We start from the raw sequence: 18,604 nt of genomic DNA, 5'->3' as shown, positions 1-18,604 counted from the left end.
AAGCCTTCCAATACTAGGGATATTCATTTTTAGTTCGGATAGAACTTGTTCATCATCTATGGATCCTTTCCTCACAGCTCTTGCTCAAAGTATAAATGGTTGCTATGACCAGGAGACTCTCTGCAGTTACATCTGGCAAGCTAATTACAACGTCTTCTAGACTGAGAGAGTTCTGCCTTTTAGCTGGAATCCTGTCTTTGAAAATCACCTGGAAGCTCCAGCTAGATCTAAGTCAACAGCCTGAGCTGTGTCAAAAGCTTCAAGGTTCTCCTGTTATACTTCTACTCTGAGAGCTGCTCTTGCTAGTTTTTTTTCTAGCTAGAACTTACGATGCTCACTGTCACCTCAAAGGCTTTTATAACTTAGGACCTGAATAACTACAGAACTGCCTCTAATGCAGACATATCAAACTCGCGATGTCATGTGACATTGCGCAACGTACTGGATCTTTTCCCCCATTGCCGGCAACAAGGTGGGTGCGGTTTCCTTGTGAGGCCGGCAGTTTGGCACCCCTGCTCTAATGGCTTCTGCCTATCCAATAAGATCTAACAGCTGAGAGCCAGTTTGGTCTAGTGACGAAAAGCACCAGAAATAGAAAGCAGGAGACGGTGAGTTCAAGTCCCACCTTAGCTATGAAAGCCAGCTGCGTGACCTTGGGCCGGTCATTCTCTCTCAGCCCAACTCACCTCATAGGGTTGTTGTTGTGAGGAAAATAGCAGGAGGAAGATGTGCTTGGGTATGTTTGCTGCCTTGAGTTATTTGTAAAAACAATAAAGGCGGGATACAAATCAAACAAACCAACAAGGTGTATTCTCAGGGCTCTTTTCTTAAGGGCCATCATCTTCTACAGCTTTGGAAATGAGCTTTCTTAGTAGCACTCCCTCCTCTTTGGAACAGCATACCTCCTAAAATTAGATTGATCCATACCTGGAAGCTTTAGAAAGACTATTAACATGTGGCTTTTCCGGACAACCTTGGGTAGGAAATGGATATGAATCCTGAGCCCTTGAGCCTAGTGTTATTGTAATTGCTAACTGTAATTTAATTGGCCTTTTGGTATTGTTTTTAGCCTCCTTATTATAAGCCTCTCCTAGAGGAAACTGTAAAAAGTGTTTTATTTCTGGGAAGTGAAGCAGGTTATAGTCCGGAGATGCTGCCTTTCTGAGATGGCCTCGGTCCTCTGGAATGGCCTCTCCTGGGAAGTGAGACTGCATCCAAATTAACAGCCTTCCAGAAGTTAGTTAAGACTAAGTTATTCTGGCTTTGAATTGTGACATCATCGGGGATATACGATGCAATTTTAATTTAAATCCATTTTAACCTAAATTTTTACGAACCTTTGCTGTATGCTCTAATTGTAGTGACCTGTCAAAAGTTGCAGAATGTAGTGGCATGTGGATTAAATAAATACTATTAAAACTTAAAAATGATTAAAGGTGTGATTGCTACCGAAGGACATCTGACAGGGATTAGCTGGCTTCCTTGTGCAGTTGGGTTGGCCACTGTAAGAACAGATTGAACTAGATGGGACCAATCCAGCAGGGCACTGCTCATGTTCTTATGAAAACCATTCAACTGTCGGTAGCCTAGTAATATATCTGCCGGCAGCTCAGCGTTAACAATATTTGTTTCAGATTTTCGCAGGAAATTACAACAGTGCAAGAACTCACTGTCTCCAAAGCTATCCTCGCTTCTGCGAGGAGGATAATCATCAAAGCTATCTGTAGCAGGACGTGCCCTCCAGTCAGTCTCAAATCTTTCTGAATCCCGGTTACGATCACGATCTCTGCCAAAAGAACGATCATCCCTATCTGCAGGAAGAAGGCAAAATGACCCACAATGTTTAAATAGGCACATACAATTCATCCAGTTTCATAGAGGAAATTATAAGTCCTCCTAATCAGAGCAGATGCATACATGGCATTCAAACCGAAGCATGCTGTTCAATACTGTTGCAACAAAGAATTATTTTGGACAAATGTGTGCAGGTCTTCTTTCAGCCATTGTAAAAGGAGGAACAATGGAAGCAGAATCTAATAATCCCAGTGCTAGAACAATACAGTTGGGTATGGCATGACAAAATAACTTAGTGTGAACAGTAGTAGGCAAAAAACAACAACTGCTGAGTTGGTTTATTGGTAATTCTAAAAAACAGGACTCCTCTAGTCCCTGACATAGGACTTGAGAGGCATTTCTAATAGATGTTCCCTGCATTCTTGGACACAGGTATTTCTAAGCAAAACTTGCAACTTGTTATTCTACAGTGCCTAGAGTCACTTCGTGTGAGATGGGAAAGCCATATAAATCAAACGGATGGATGGATGGATAGATGGACAGAGACAAAGGAGGGCTGAACTTTGGTATCAAGAGGGCGAATAGAAAAATTGGCTTACTGTAAGAAGGGATAAATTCGTCCAATTTCCATAATACATTTCCATACCAGCTGAATATATATCTGAATGTATGTAAGTCTCTACTTACTGAACCCCAATGCTTACCTTTATCCTGAGCTTGATCAGCAACATCCACTCGTATTCTCCTGTTCCCTAGACACTAGATATGCAACAAAATAGTTGTCAAATTCAAATATGAAATTATATTTAGCTTATACAGATGGAATTACTTAGTGGCTGGGTTTATATATTACGCCCAGCCACACTTGGTTTTAGCTATGATTTAGTCAACCATTTGATTCATCGTGCTAATTTGTATGACATTGCAAACTACGATGGCTTGGATCACACATCATGTTATGTTGTAATTTTATGTAATGTGAGTACCAACAGCTCTAAATGTTGACAAAGTTGTGCTAGCAGAGATGCGTGTAAATACTACCCATTAATGCTCACACATTTGATTACAAGAAACACAATTGTGTATCACCTTAAGAACAAATACATTTATTTTATTATTTTTAATCCACAATATTCAAGGTGACACATGACATTTCATTATTTTTCTGCAATAAATAGCATGTCTATTTTTCTGAATACTGAAATTTGTCCCATCTTCTCCATTATAATTATAGATTTTCACTGATGCAACTATATTCAGGATCATCACATGAACAGGAGATGCATCAAATTAAAATTAGCAAGTATTCTCTCTTGGAATCTGAGGTTCCCAAAATGTTAAGCTATCGAGTTACTTTAAACTAAAAATAGATTGGATGGCATCCTTTTCGAAAAGGTAAATTAGATTATACAGAATTTAAATGGTCAAATTTAAAATGGTCAGATTTTATATCAAAGCTCTATGTCACATCCTGGACAGAGGAAACCTAATAATCTTAGGGCCTTGAGATATTCCATAAGGACCATAAAATGTGGCTAACTTTATTCTGATTCTTTCTCTGTTCCATTCAAATACAACTTATATGTCTTTGAAGGCTAAACAGTTTACTATCAAAGAACAAGGCTTACAAGTAATGTGTCTAAGGAACTGTCACTCCTGTATATATATATGTATATAAGCAGCTATACATCCTGTCTCAAACAACTAGAAAATAAAGAGCAACCCCAAACTATAAAGCACTAACATAAACTCATTAGATGAGATCCGATAAGATCAATTATAATCAGCCTAGAATAAAAGTAAACATAAAACATATCATGTGTGGCTAATTTTACTATCATTCATGGAGTCCAAAAAGGAAGAGCAAAGAGGATTTATGTGTCTTCACATGATTAACTGATTTGGGGCCATCAAATTATTTTCAACTCCTAGTGATTAGACAAACAGACAGATGCCATCATATATTTCATTTAGTTTCAAATACTTGATAGGGACACCTGGATCTTATATAATTGGTTATCTTTTTGATTGAGTTCTTTCCCTGTGAATATAAACTGAATTATGTCTTTAAAATGAAGTCTTTTCTTTAAAACTTAAATGAAGATTTCACAGGTTTAACTCTTTTGACTGTTCTTAGCAGTAATGGATGTTAAAATGCCAAGAGCAGGGTTAGAGACTTCACTTGCATTTGACAAGTTTCAACTCACCTCTTCATTGAAGCTCAAGGCACGGAGCAAGGAGTCTAAATCTTCAAACTCAGCATATCCAAATCCTTTCAACCTCTCTGGGTTACTAGGCTCTCGGGGCAAACGAACAGCACTTATCTGCAGCTAAATATGAAGGGGGGAAAAATTCAGTAGTCATTTCATATAAAAGTAATATAATGATAGCATTACAGTCATAATTGAAAAAAGTGCGGTTAAAAATTATTTGTGGTTCCCCACTTTGCCGTTGTTTAGAAGAGCCATGAAGAATGAGAGTGAGGGACAGTGGGACCTCCTCGCTTCAATGCGCTTGCCATATTTTATCTTTAATGGATTTTACTATAATTTCTTTGTTGTGGGCTGCCTAGAATTGTTGAGAGTGGGCAGCAGACAAGTTTAATAAATTATTACAAAAACGGCAATCAATTAAAAAATAAAAATCATTGGTTACTGGTAACAGGCAGAGCGAATCACTTGAAAGAAAGACAATAATGGATGCAAATACTAAATTTCATTCTTTAAGCCAAGTCACTTATTAAGACAGAACTGAGTTACATTATCCCAGAATCAATATATTGCCCCTCTTTTCTGCAATTATCAGAATTTGGACAAACAAATTCTGGACAAGACAAATATTTAAATTTGTAGTGATTTGGAAAATTGCCTAGGATCTGCAATGTTACAGCAAGGGAGAGATTTCAACAGCTTTTTGAATGACACAATTTTTCCTGTAAAATTATTTTAAGATAGCTTATAGCAGATCCATGAGTATTGAAAAGAAATTTAACACTTTAAGGGCAGCTTCATCCGCCTGTCCTGGCCAGAATTTCCAAACAAAAGGTTATTACTGTTGTGATCTGTGAATCCGTAATAAGTGCAGAGTGATTAGAGCGGCAATTCCCAAATGATATGCCACAAGAGAACTGCCAGTACTATGAAAATAACTGCTACTGTGAGCCGAGGAAGCAGCTGCTCACAGAAAAAGCTGTCTGTTTCCTCTTTTCAGCTCTATGCTCTTCAATCCAAATCTAGATGGGTGGATAATTCTATCCAAAGTTTGACTAGATCACTCATATCATTAATAAACTCCCCCCAAAATTTTTTTTCCTAATCTCAGACTGCAGAACAGTCAGAACAGTGATCTGAGTACAATCTCAAATTTCTTGTTTAGGACTTCTAAGTTTTAGGCTTAAAAAGAACAAATGTATTTAAAAAGTTCGGATTTTTTTTTTCTTTTCAGGTTCTTGGAAGTTTCCCCTATAGACTGAAACGTGTTTGCAAAAAAACCTGAAGAGATACCCTGAATTCACTAGTTTTGTGATAGCACAAATAATCATGGTAGCCTTTTTAATGTTTCTATTAAAAGCAAACTCCCCAGAGTAGAGATACTTAAGACAACACTTGAGTACACAGGGCTGTTATGCAAGGGGTAATCTCCACTCTTAAGATTTTCTAGCATATCAATTTCATTATTCCACATAGCACCAAGAAGAAATAAACATGTCGCCTGCAGGGAAACTCAAGTTACCTCTTATTATACTCACATTAAGTCCTCTGAAGAAATCCTTAATGGATTCTTCTGTTACATCATAGGGCAAATTTCCCAGAAAGGCAGTGTAGGGGGGTGATTTTGGGAGACGGCTTCTGTCAATATTGGGCTCCCGAGCTGCCCGAGGTGCAGTAGGCAGGATGGAACGGTCAATTGGAGGGGCTCGATACACATCGTCATCATTGCTATGCCAGGTGGTGGAAACTAGGAAAACATTTTTTGCACATTAACAAATCCAAAGTCTTTACAAATAAATACTACGCTGATTTGACGTAGCAACGCCATTATGTTTCTAGGGATGGAGAGAATACCTTGTCAAGAGCGATATTTGTTTACTTTCAATAAGAGTGTTCTGTGCAAAACACAGGCAATTTCTATACTATGTTACAAATAAAATTCCTTCAAATTTCTCTTTTATCAAAAACACTATAAAACACTATGTGAAACCAACGGGAATCTAAGACAATTGCTGTTACGAGGATAATGAGTATAAAGTGTGTGTGTGGGGGGGAACTATTCTTGAAACCAATAGAAGAGAATATTATGTTGCTCAGGGTTGAACTTTGGAGTCCTTGTTGCTCTCTCAGCTTGGCTGTTTCCTTGCAGATACAGTAACTTGCCCTGCCAGGTCTGGTGAGGGTGTGGTTTTCTTCCTAGTTTATCTCTATGTGTCTATAGAGATAAACTACATTTACACACCATTCAAGAGACAATAAAAAACGAACAAGGCAACAAATAGGCCAAAATACATCCACTCCAGCAACCAACACCCAGATAAGAAGGGGGTTAACAACAGACAAACAATCAAGCAGACAACAACACCCTAATCAAGGAACTACCGAAGGGGGAAAAGCTGCATCCTTAGAAACACTGGCAGGGCAAGCTACTGTATATAAACAGGGAATAAACCTCACACTTACTAGTACTGAAGATATTACTTAGTTGGGTAATGAAACGGTTGCAAGCAAACAACCAAGCTCAGAGAGCACCAAGGACTCCACTATTTGTGAAATTCAAAGGTAGGGTTATTTTTTTTAAAAAAACACCCGTTTTTACTAGCTAGCAAGAATGTATTAAAATGCCCGTACACATAGGCAAATTGATTCTCTTTCTACTGAGCAAATTAGTTTGTGAGTTATTTCTCAGAGAGAATCCTTGCTTCTTATAAAATGTTGTTATTTCATATATGAGTTTATCGTGCTAGTCTGAAATATAAGGAAGGCGCAAACTTGCCTCCACAGTAGTGCTGCCTTCAGAAATGCTCCAACCACCTTTAAAGCTCAGCCTACTGAGTATCTGACAGCCGTTCTTGAATATAGGTTTGAGCTACTAAGATTAACCATTTCTGTGGATGTAAAAACCCTTGGTATCTATTCCACTTGCATTTAGCCACTAGAGGGGTTCAAATTGTTTCCAATTGGAAACTCCTTATTTCGAGTTCAAAGCAGTTGATTTCACCTTGAAACATGCTATTTTGAGCAGAAAACAAAATGTTTCAAGCTCAAAATACTACCAGAAGAGCCAAAACAATTCAAAACAGCTGTTTTGAATTCAACACAATTTTTTCCCCCCGATTTGAAATGTTTTTCACACCATTAATAGCTGCTTATTCACACAGCTAATAAAAAATCCAGCAGGGAAGCTGGGAGGAATAAACCTTGCCAAAAATATTAACTGGATATATTTCTTAGTGATGTATATAGAACCTTGCCTATTGAAGTAAAACATTATTATACAATGTTAGGAGAATTCATTTCCTCCTTACCATCTCCTTCCAGGTCGTCTGTTTCATCTGCCCAGCTGATTGGTTTTGGGATATAGGTGGGACCACCACCACCACCACCACCACCACTACCACCACTACCATCCACTGCCAGAAAATCCGTCAGACTCACGGTCTTCCCCTTCTTGTTCTTCTTCTTAGCTGTAAAAAAACAAGAGGCGTGTTCACAGTCTAAAAGACCTGAAACTGAATTGCTGTTCCCTAATAAATATTGAGGAGGATACCCCAATGCTGATCATTTCCAACACGATACAGAATATTCAGTTAAATGGCTTAAGATGCTGTTTTGAAACTGAAGTAAAAGGGTAGTTTAATGTAGCACTATTTAAAGTTAGGTAAAGAAAGCTTCATTTTTTTTAAAACAACAAAGATAAATTCTAAATGCAGTTTTAAAAAATGGGTAAAAAAATAAGTTATGAATAGTTAATAGCATAAAACTATGCTTTATCTGTGCGTCCAATAAACTTTGCCTAGAATATCAGCCTTCAGGCACAGTTAAAATGCATTACAACTGCAGGAACGTATTTTCCATTCCCTTATCTGCCTTCTCAACTCTATGTAAGTGGTAGCTATGGGGGAGCCTGTCCAAAGCAGAGTTCTTATCTGCCCAACAATGGAAGGTTTTTTGGCAAGTTAAAAAAATTGTCTGTCAACTTCCAGGGGAGATTTGGTGAAATGAAAATGCAGAGCCAACAATCATGGCAAAGACCAAGGAACCGGTAAGTAGATCAGTTCCTTGGACTTCTCCAGAAAAGGAAGAGGGTGAGAGATCGGCCACATGTGCTCAGGGCAGCTGCTCACTGCAAGCAAATTTCAGGGCAGAAGTTTTGTGTTAAGTTTGAACTCTGGAAGATGATGGAATCAGACATTTATTTATTTATTTATTTATTTATTGTTTAAATTTATATACCGCCCTATCTCCCTTACGGGACTCAGGGCGGTGAACAGGCAATAATAAAAATCACAGTAAATCACATCTTGCTTGCAACCACAAGGGAGCTTTTTAAAGCAGAGTTCCCCAACGTTTCCAGCTTTGCAGACATGGGGGGGGGGAGAGGTGATGGTGCCGCATAAGCGGCCGGCAACTGCGCGCAACTCCATTTGTACAGGTGCCTGCTGCTCACTTAAATGGAGCTCACCCGCTCGCCTGCTGCTTGCAAGTGAGGATGCATTTGTCGGCCATTTCCATGGCCTGGTTGCAAACCCCTCACAGCCCACTAGTGGGTCAGGGCCCACAGGTTGGGGACCCCCGTTTTAAGTTCTAAATTCACAAACCACCACCTCTAATCATGTTCAGAAATTGCCTATTAACCGTCTTAAAGCTATTAGAGACCTTCAAAACGCATCATGGGAGTTTATTTTCAATTCTGAACACACAAAAAATTACAAACTTAAAAACTTAAAAAAAAAGAAAAAGAATTTGAAATGAACAACAAAAAATTAAGATTTTGATCTAAGAAAGTTATAAATGAAATAAAGATCCAGATAACTTTGGAATAAGATTTTTGAAATTAACTATAAAAAAATAAACAGCTTCTTGTCAAGTTTCTAACTTGATTATTTTGGCTTTATTGGCTAATTTAAGACATAACAGAGTAATAATAGCCTTAGAAAATGGACATTAGAGGGAACTAAAAATCCTAAGAGAGGAAAAATGACCAGTATTGAGACTTACAAAACAATACAAAAGAGTAAAATATTGGAAATATTAGAGCTCTTTGAAGAATGGAGCAGAAATTAGTAACTATACTAATATATACATTACTGTCAGTAATCATGTATCCTTCTATGGATAGGTTAGGTCTAAAACAGAGGTCTCCATCCCCTGGGCCGTGACAGACTACCGGGCTGTGACCTATTCAGAATCTGGCCCTGTGAATGGTGGGCCGCCGTTCACGCATGCACAACTTGATTTGCACAAGCGATGGGCCAGCGCACATGCATACGCAGTTCAACTTATGCAAGCTGAGCTCCATGCACAGGCGCGCCAGCCTGCTGCTCATGCAGCCTGGTTCCCCTCTCACCCCTGCCGGATTGTCAAGTCGCAAAGGTTGGGGACCGCTGGTTTAAAAGATGCTAATGAAGAAATGAGAGGTATGGAACAAATTTTATCTGACAAGATAGAAAAAGTACCAAAAATGGAACTACAAATGAAAGACCAAGAGAATGATTTGGAAAAGGATGCTTTACTGGCTTTATACAAAAGAACTTGCTTATGTTTTAAAAATTAAAAAGGAAATAGAAATGATAAGCCAAGAGAATGACATGGAAAATGTCTTTATTAGATCTATAAAAGAAGCTTGTTCAAGACTTGAAGCAATCTGAGCAATGTGGTAAAAAAGAATGAAAGAGAAATCAAATCCAACGACAATATTTGATTGGATTAAAGATTAATACTGTTAGAAGTAAAAAGAAGAAATACAAAATTGATTTATCTAATCAAGGTTAAAATAAGCATTTTTGCTCACACCTTTTTTCTTTTTCTTCCTTTTTTTTGCTATTATCTTCTTTTAGTTTGCATTTGTTTTTACTACTGTAATTAAAATTCTTAATAAAAATTATATTTTAAAAAGAAACTTGCTTCTCGGTAAATGTATTTGCAAGAGACCCTATTATAATTAACAAACTACAGTCTTTAAACAACAGAACTTTCTACAGTTATCACAGAATTCACCGAACAAGAATAACTACATATATTCTTAGGGGTGTGCAATTTCAGTAAATATTGCAGTTTATGTTCATAAATGCAAGACACTTCAACTGACCATTGATTTCCAAAGAATAAGAAAAAAAAATCTGAATCTGACCTGTACTTTTTAAAGACAGTAATCTACAGTACTCCTGAAACAACTGGATGGTTTCTATATTAATCATTTCCCATTTCTGCAAAGTACTTGTCTATATATCCACAACATAAAAGATCGGCAACTTATTATTGAAATGCCAAATAAACGTAGCTGTATCACTGATCGTATTAATCCCCAACAAGCTTAGAGTTAATTAGCCAAGTCTACAAGTCATGGTAAGGCAAACCCCACCCATAGTATAGCTTACCGTGACACGTGCAGTAAATTGGGGAATTCTAACCAAATTTGTCCCCAAGACTGAAAATCTTGTATTTGTAAAATTCATATCATATTAATATACTTTTAAAAACAGTATTTCAAAATTCAGATGAAGATCTGCTTCTACAGTAACTGTCTGTAGCTTGACTAATAGAAAGAATTTAGCTGCCAACCACAAAGTCCTGTTAATTTTAAGAATTTAATTTAAATGTTAAATGTCACTATCTGTTGAAATGGTAGTTAATCATACTCCAAAATATTTAATTTGTTATATATGTATATAAATAAAAAATATTGTTATATATAATATATATATATATATTATCTTATTTAAAAATCCTGAAGCACTGATTATAATAGCATAAATGAAAACAGAATAAAAAAAAACAGTAGAAAGAGGTATACAGGGTGGCCTAAAAAATAACTTTCCTAATGAAAAAAGATATATGATGAGAAAAATTAAGGAGATATAATGATGAGAAAAGCAAATATAAAAAGAGAATGGTATAAAAGATTGGGGGGAAATCTTTATTCCCATGTCAATTCATGCTAAATAATGCTATATTATAAAAGCACTCTTGTCTTTTCAATTTCTAGGAGTGACTACTTGTTGCTTCAAATTTGTTCTGGAGCAAACGTATAATATGAGCTCAAGACATGGATGAATGCCCTTCTCCAAAAACTGATATCACAAAGACAGTTATAGTGTGCTAAGATTTCCTTTATATTTGCATTATTCTTAAAGGGCAATGTGAATACAGAGGCTACTGCTATTGCAGATAAACAATGTAGATATTGTCTCTGCAATTACCAAGAAAAACTAATAAGGAAGCAACATTAAAAGAATAACAATCCAATGCTAATAAGAGAGTTCATTATATAACACCTTTACTAATATTTCAGGGTGCCTGCAGATTCTGTTAGGGTTTTATCTTCTCCTCTACAACAGTTGCACCCTAAGAATTTCTGCACGAAGGGTAAGACATTGGGGCCAATACATAAAACGGATTGGCAATGCTTTACAATATTTAATGATTCAGCTGCTGCTCTTGGTTCATGTTACTTACTTTCTTCTGCAACCTGCATAGTACTTGGTCAGTCCCTGACCAAAGATAAACGGCATGGTTTTAAACTATTTGCTCCCTCCTGTCTCTTATTAAGAGTGTAAACCCTATAGACAACTTACAGAGACATTTTTATTTGCCTCCATCATGTCTCCACATTGTGATAATTTCAATTACGTCATCGCATTATGACTTCATGCAAGACTGGCAAAAGATGTGCCTTTAAATACATGAAGAGTTGCCTTATTTGTATCATTAGTTATATTTTCTAGATATAAGGAGCTCCATAAGCAAGCTCTGCATATCCAGAGGAGACTGGAATCTTTGAGGCCAATTGGATTCCATATTTTAAACAGCCCTGTTAGAAATAGAATCACCAGACTACGGGCTAGACTCAGAAACCAATGATAAACCATTTCTATCTGAGAAAAAAGCAATGATAAACCACTTCCATACATCCAAGTTACATGGATGTACAGTATCTATGAAGTAATGATGAACACATTTGCCTTAAACATTTTACTATCATAGAGGAGAGAAGCTGGTACATAATACATGCTATGAATGCAAGACTCCAGGTTTAATCACTGGCATCAACAGCCAGATTAGGGAAGTGAAGACTCTGGAAAACCAAAACAAATCATGGTAAATAAACTCTTTCAGATTCCAATTAAAAATATAAAATTTTCATATAGATCTGTTTATGGGTTCAAAACAACAAAAATGGATTCTCAAATAACACCGAGTGGTATTGGTTTTTTTCATTTCACCCTAGTGTATATATGAACTCTGTAATTTATAAACCATGATTTTTGATTTAATATAATATATGAAATGCTGATTTACCCTTCTTACAAAACAATAATCGTTTGGTTTGGGCTTAGAATGTTATTTGTTATTAAGTTATTTGTTATTAGAATGTTATTAAGCTAAAGAAACCATAGCTTAATATTATGTGAGTTAGTTTTTTTATCTCAATATATTTTTTCAACCTCATTAAATGAAATTATAAAATTCTTCCATTAATGGAACTGGAATGGAAGCCAGCTTGTATCTTCTATTTTCAGCCTCTCACATAACCTCAAAATCTGTTTTAGCAAGTTTGGGAACTGTAGTGAGCTGTAAGAAGAAGCACAGAGGTTAAAAACCTTATTGTGAAAATCATTTTCAAGCTATTGGAAAGCAGGCTGCCTTTATTCTGTATCCTAATTTTTCCCTCACTTTTCTTATTCTTAAACACTAATCCTAAAAGCTTCAGTGACATCACTATATACTATACGTACAACTTAAGTTAGCCATTTCAGCACATATAACTGCCACTGAAATACCACATATTTGTTTTATAAAGGAACAGCTCTGTGCAACTATTACCTGAAGTCAAAAATACATGCTTATTTTTGGACCCAAACCACAATTTCAGTCAGAAATGAAACAATCATAAAAATCCAGGTTCTAAAGAGCTATAAAACTCATCAGAATGCTTTGAACAATTTCTTGACTAGTAACTTTGGCTAAGCCAAATCTAAAGTGATAATGCATTCGTACTCAGGGACTTTTATGTAATATGAAAAAAAGTGTGTCAAACTTTGGAAAGGAGCAAAAAGCTATTTTTCCATTTTAAAATGCAAATAAAATGCTTGCTAAAATCATTAGACTGAAACGCAGTGTATGTTTATGTGATATAGTCTGATTTTACAAAAATACACATAAGTACAACTTTTAAGCTGATTTCTTCCTTCCTTTCAACAAAGGTACAGGGACCCCACGGTTTCTGCACCATAAAGAGATTCACTGTTGTGCAAACTAGTGTTTCAAAACCTTGAAAAGAAAAAGAAACTCTAAATACCTTGGATAAATCTAACCTTTATCCAACCTTTTTTGTTATACTCGTACCAGATTTATTATAAAAACTCTTCAGGTCATATTTGTATATCAGCAAAATTTAGAAAATAACAGAGGCCATTTCATTCTTCTTGGTAAAAGTAAGAGGATTTGGGCAGAAATGTTTCAGTAATGGAATATAATACTTTATATTCAGTAATGGAATATAATACTTTATTAACTGCAATGTTGTGGGGACATGCTAAGATAATATATATATATATATATTCTTCTTATAAACATATTATCTAGGCTTCCTTGGAAAAGATCAAATGAAAAACATAAAATAACTCAGGCAATCAAGCCCTCAAGCTCTCAGCAGTGAACATGTGCCAGAGAGCCAATGGATAAGAAAATTTCAGCTAATTGTTTCAAAATCCTCTTGCTCTTTTCAGAAAGAAAAGCTTGGTCTAAGTGCTGACAAACAGTATATGTTAAAAACATTGCTATTAATTATATAGATTTATCTTTATGATGTGCTTAGTAATTCTTTGGCTATGTAAGTAATCTTTAACAAAGACAAGAGTCAAGAATAACGTTCCAAATAATATTCTGTTGAGTAAATTGTCAAGACACATCCTGATATAAATCAAACCTAACTTTATATCACATATATTCAGATCATCAGATTGTTAATAGATCAAATCCACATTTATATTACATTTATATACATTATGCTATTATTGGTGGTGCAGTGGTCAGAATGCAGTACTGCAGGCTAACTCACTGCCCACTGCCAGGAGTTCAATCCTGACCAGGTCAAGGTTGACTCAGCCTTCCATCCTTCCGAGGTCAGTAAAAGGAGGATCCAGATTGTTGGGGGGAATAGGCTGACTCTGTAAACCGTTTAGAGAGGGCTGTAAAACATTGTGAAGCGGTATATAAGTCTAAGTGCTATTGCTATTAATTTTCATCTGCCTGAAAAAGCAAAAATGTAGCCAAAAACAATACATCTGGGTTTTCTTGTCCTTGTCACCTATATTTCCACTCTACCCATAAAAGCATCTAGACTGGAAATAATGCAATGTGGTGAAATAAACTGAACATTATACACACTTAATTCACACAGACATTATTGTCCCAACCTATATATACTATAACAGTGGTGGCGAACCTATGGCATGGGTGCCAGAGGCGGCACGCAGAGCCCTCTCTGTTGGCATGCGCACCGTCATCCCAGTCCTAGGCCTTCAGCTGGGTTTTATAAAACCTTTTCGCTTTAGGCCTCTGCCGCCGTATGCAAAAAAAAAAAAGGTTCAATCAATCAATCAATTTCAACTTCTCATGGAAAAAAAAAAGATCTCGCAGAGTTGGAATTGACCGATTGAACTTTTTAGTCCCACCGTCTGCTGTTACCACTGCAGCCACGCCCACCCAATGGGCCACACCCATCCGGCACCCGGCAAGGCATAAGCGGGTTTTGGGTTGCAGTTTGGGCACTCAGTCTCTAAAAAGTTCACCATCACTGTACTATAAAGTAAATGAGGAAAAGAGAACAGGCAATTCTAGGTGCTTGTTTGGGGGGAAAAAAATACCACCTGAAGAGAAAAAAAAACCCCTTATTGTTAGCACTATCTTGAAAAACAAAATAGGTTTGATATAAAGAGATCAGGTTTATAAAGTGATAAATACACCTTAAATATTAATTTTCAGAATTCTAGCATGAAGCAAATTGTTCCCATATTTATGCATCGGACAATGAATTTGCAGATAGCTTTGGGGCAAATATTGTGAACCACATTGGCATAGTGTTTAAACTACAAAACGGGAGAGTATAAGTTCTAGTCCAGCTTTAGGCACAAAGCCAGTGGGGGTGACTATGGGCCAGTCATTCTCAACCTTAGGAAGCAGGCAAGGGCAAACCACTTTTGAAATTTTGCCAAGAATATTGCAACAATTTCTCCAGGCAATCACCAAAGGTTAAGACTGAGTAACAGGCTCAAAGGCACATAAAGTATTTCAAATCAACACTGATTTGAAGGCACATACAAGCATTGGAGCATATATGCCTGAGTTCTGGGAAAGCTCAAAGTTTCAACTGTGCTGATCTGTTTCACGTGCTAACAATTGGGTGTTGGTCACAGTGTGGGCAACCTTGCAACAAGACTTCTGTTTAAGATAAAGGATCAGTCACATTCAGGGAATTGCATAATACAATTTAAATGAATCTAAACCTTTTAGAATTACTACATGGTGCTATTCCTAAAAGGTTTAGGTTCATATAGAGCTAGTTTAAGGCACTGAAGCACAAAGACAGCTGGGTGACCCAACTTGGGCTAGTCATTTTCTCTTCAGTTCCAGGAAGGAGGAAGTGGCAAACCACTTGCTAAGAAAACTGCAGGGACTTATCCAGGCAGCCTCCAAGAACTCGATTATCATTGAATGGAAGGAAAAAAAGACCCATAGTATTTACACAGTACTTTTTTTTTTTGCTGGATTTCTAGCATAAATTATTGATTGGTGCAGTCAAGTTATAGTATACTTTAGAATACTGCTACAGAAATATCTACAGTATACTGGCTAGCAACCAATTTCTATTGCAGTTATATTTGTTTTATAATTATATGTACATTTAAAAAAACCATGTGCATTCTATGCACCCAGTTGGGAAGAGGGATTAAAATCCGTAAGTAAATGTTTTTAATTATCATGTTCAATTTGTCATCCTTCCTCTGGGGAATCACATCTAAATCAGAACTTTTGCTACATTCCTTATGAACTGAGAATGCACCCTAAAACATAAAGAACTTCCTAGATAATATGCAGATACAGGTAAAAATTACTGGAACTCAAAAAGCCATTTTTTAAAGAAACTTTCTGCCAGTACTAATCTTCTGAGAAATAATGTGATAAAATTCTTGACATCTAAATATTCTTCTAATATGTTTCGTCAATCAAGGTAGGAACAATCCTGCTATCTGGTAATCCTATTAAATCTATCCCAGATCTATCATTCTTCTTCTGAAAGTACCTTTTGGGCAAATAGTGTATTTGAGACAGTAATGGCAGATAAGGGGAAACAACTAGAGCTAGAAGTATATATCCAATTAGAAATTAACTAAGGCTTTACCATTAAAAAGTGGTCACACTATGATCTATAGCAGTTTATGTGCAGATGGTAATGCTCTAATGTTATGAGGAAACCCTGCACATATTAAAAGCTTCAAAATTAAATCACAAAATTCTATTCAAGGATCTTGATAAGTAGTACATTTCAAGCCCAGGTATTCCTTCCAAGAACAAAGCTACATAAGCAGCATTATCTGGAGTACGCATGTAACAGCACAGCCAAAACCACTGAAAAAAGGATTGCAGGGTAGGCTTTATCTATTCATATAAGATAACAAAATGCTAAAAGTCATACAAATAATTTTGATAATTTTCACGAGGGACCGTCATTCATGAATGTTTCCCAATAGTAAACACACATTCACAAACACAGATGAAAGCAGAAGAACATAAATGCATACTCTCCCTAACCAATCTGCTTCATGATTTACTGGCTTTCTACTTATAAAAAGGAGAACTACTGTTTTAAATTTGGACAGACTCAGGGAGATAATGGAGGGCAGGGGGAGCCTGGCATGCTCCGGGTCCATGGGATCAAGAAAAGAATCAGACTTGAGTCAGCCTTAGCAACTGAACAATAAAAACTGTTTTAAAATCCTATTCTATAGGTCGGACTGAGAAAGAGTTCATTCTACCACATATATCACTATGCCACATTCCCTCCCCCCCCCCAACTGTGGCAGTGGTGTTATAAGGCTCTCTATAATGGACACACACGCATTATGGCAAATGTCAGAAAGGCAATCAGCCAGGATATAGAGCTATTCTAGGAAGAGCATGAACATAAACACCATTTTTAGAAATATACAGGTTTAATTGACAAGAGTATGCAAGGGCAGGTGAGAGAAAAGGAACCTTGTGCAGACTTTACTGCATGCATGAACTAGGCAGTGCCCCCCCCCACTTCCATTTTGAGAAAGGGAAGGTCGCCTCCTCCCATTTCTAGAGAGGACGACACGACACAACATCTGCCTAACACTCTCGGGACATTTTTTTTTTTTTTACAGCGTTTCCCCTTCATTCAGAAACCCCTCAGAGCAGCCTCCAAGGTAGGCCAATCTTCTTACGTCATCGCGAGATATTCACTAGATGGGCAAATGGCTGAGGGCCCAATGCCATCTCATGCGCTCGTGACCCCTAGACTCCTCCCGACGGGAGGATTTCCTGACTGGCACCTTTGAGCTCTAAGTATTATTAATTCCTTCTCCAGATGCGGGAGAGAAAAGGTGTGTGTGTGTGTGTGTGTGTGTGTGTGTGGGGAGAGCGCTGGCAGAAAGAAAGCGGGGTTGAAAAAGTGAAATTACGGGCGGCTCGCCTCTGCAGGGGGAGGGAGGGCGGGCGAGAAAGGAGACCCAAATCCCACTCTCGTCGTGTTCCGCCCAGCCCCGGCTACACCGCACATCTCGCCCCTCAGTCCAGACTGAGGGGAGCCATCAGGAGCTACACCCACGTGGGTGCCGCCCAGGTTCTTCTCCCCCCCCCTCCCCCGACTTCACCCGTGCCCGCCGCGACTGCGCATTGGAATGCGGCCGAAGGTTCCATCTGCTCTCCTCCTCCCCCCTCCCCCTCCCCCCCCCAGCCCGCACGTGTAGATTGCTGGTCACTTATTCGGGCACGCGGCGCTGCTTCCGCCGCCCGCCTTCCAGAGAGCCGCGTGCCCGAAGCCAGAACTACCAAGGCCGCTGGTCGCGTTCGAAACCACGGCGCGCGCCGATTCGGCTTTAGCCTCCGTCGGCGCCCAGCAGGCCCAAAAGAGACGCTGAGGGCCCCACGGACCCTTCGCTGCAGGCCTCTCCCCTGCAACCCGGCCTTGGAATAAGATCGACCCGGACGCTGCCGGCCTGTCTTAAAGCGAAGGCCCGTGTCCCGCGGAGCACCACTCACCTGAGGCCGCCATGTTGGGATGAGCGAGAGAAGGCAAAAGGCCCGGATGCGCCCGTCACGTGATTATAGCGAAGGCGGCACCACCTCAGAAGGGCGGAGACAAAAAAAAAAAAATATTGGGGAGGGAATAGGCGAGAAACCAAAGGGGCGAATTGGCTTTGCGGTTCACCACCCCAAAGGGGTGATGGAGACTAAGCGCGAGGGAACAAACGTCGGTAGGCCTGGATAGGAAAATTTCCTTTAAAAAAAAATCTTTGCTCTCTGGCCGTGACGTTGTTACTGAATTTACTGCAGCCTGGTGCTTCAGATAA

General features: G+C 38.2%; 1 protein-coding gene across 1 annotated transcript in view; it reads right to left on the bottom strand.

Annotated features, from left to right (window-relative positions):
* The window catches only part of EIF4B (eukaryotic translation initiation factor 4B), a 32,220-nt gene extending 13,907 nt beyond the window's left edge, over positions 1-18,313 (bottom strand). Inside the window, exons 1-6 of the mRNA XM_015816768.1 lie at positions 18,294-18,313; positions 7,313-7,471; positions 5,543-5,751; positions 4,002-4,124; positions 2,499-2,553; positions 1,671-1,811 (exon numbers count right to left, since the gene is read on the bottom strand). Coding sequence (XP_015672254.1) covers positions 1,671-1,811; positions 2,499-2,553; positions 4,002-4,124; positions 5,543-5,751; positions 7,313-7,471; positions 18,294-18,306 — 700 coding nt within the window. The 5' untranslated portion in view covers positions 18,307-18,313. The remainder of the gene's footprint in view (positions 1-1,670; positions 1,812-2,498; positions 2,554-4,001; positions 4,125-5,542; positions 5,752-7,312; positions 7,472-18,293) is intronic.
* Positions 18,314-18,604: the final 291 nt, after the last annotated feature.

Source organism: Protobothrops mucrosquamatus, unplaced genomic scaffold (assembly GCF_001527695.2).
Source record: "Protobothrops mucrosquamatus isolate PMUCROS unplaced genomic scaffold, P.Mucros_1.0 scaffold492, whole genome shotgun sequence".
Taxonomy (NCBI): Eukaryota; Metazoa; Chordata; class Lepidosauria; order Squamata; family Viperidae; genus Protobothrops; species Protobothrops mucrosquamatus.
The sequence above is the reverse complement of the archived record's forward strand: the minus strand, read 5'-3'. Positions and strand labels throughout refer to the sequence as shown.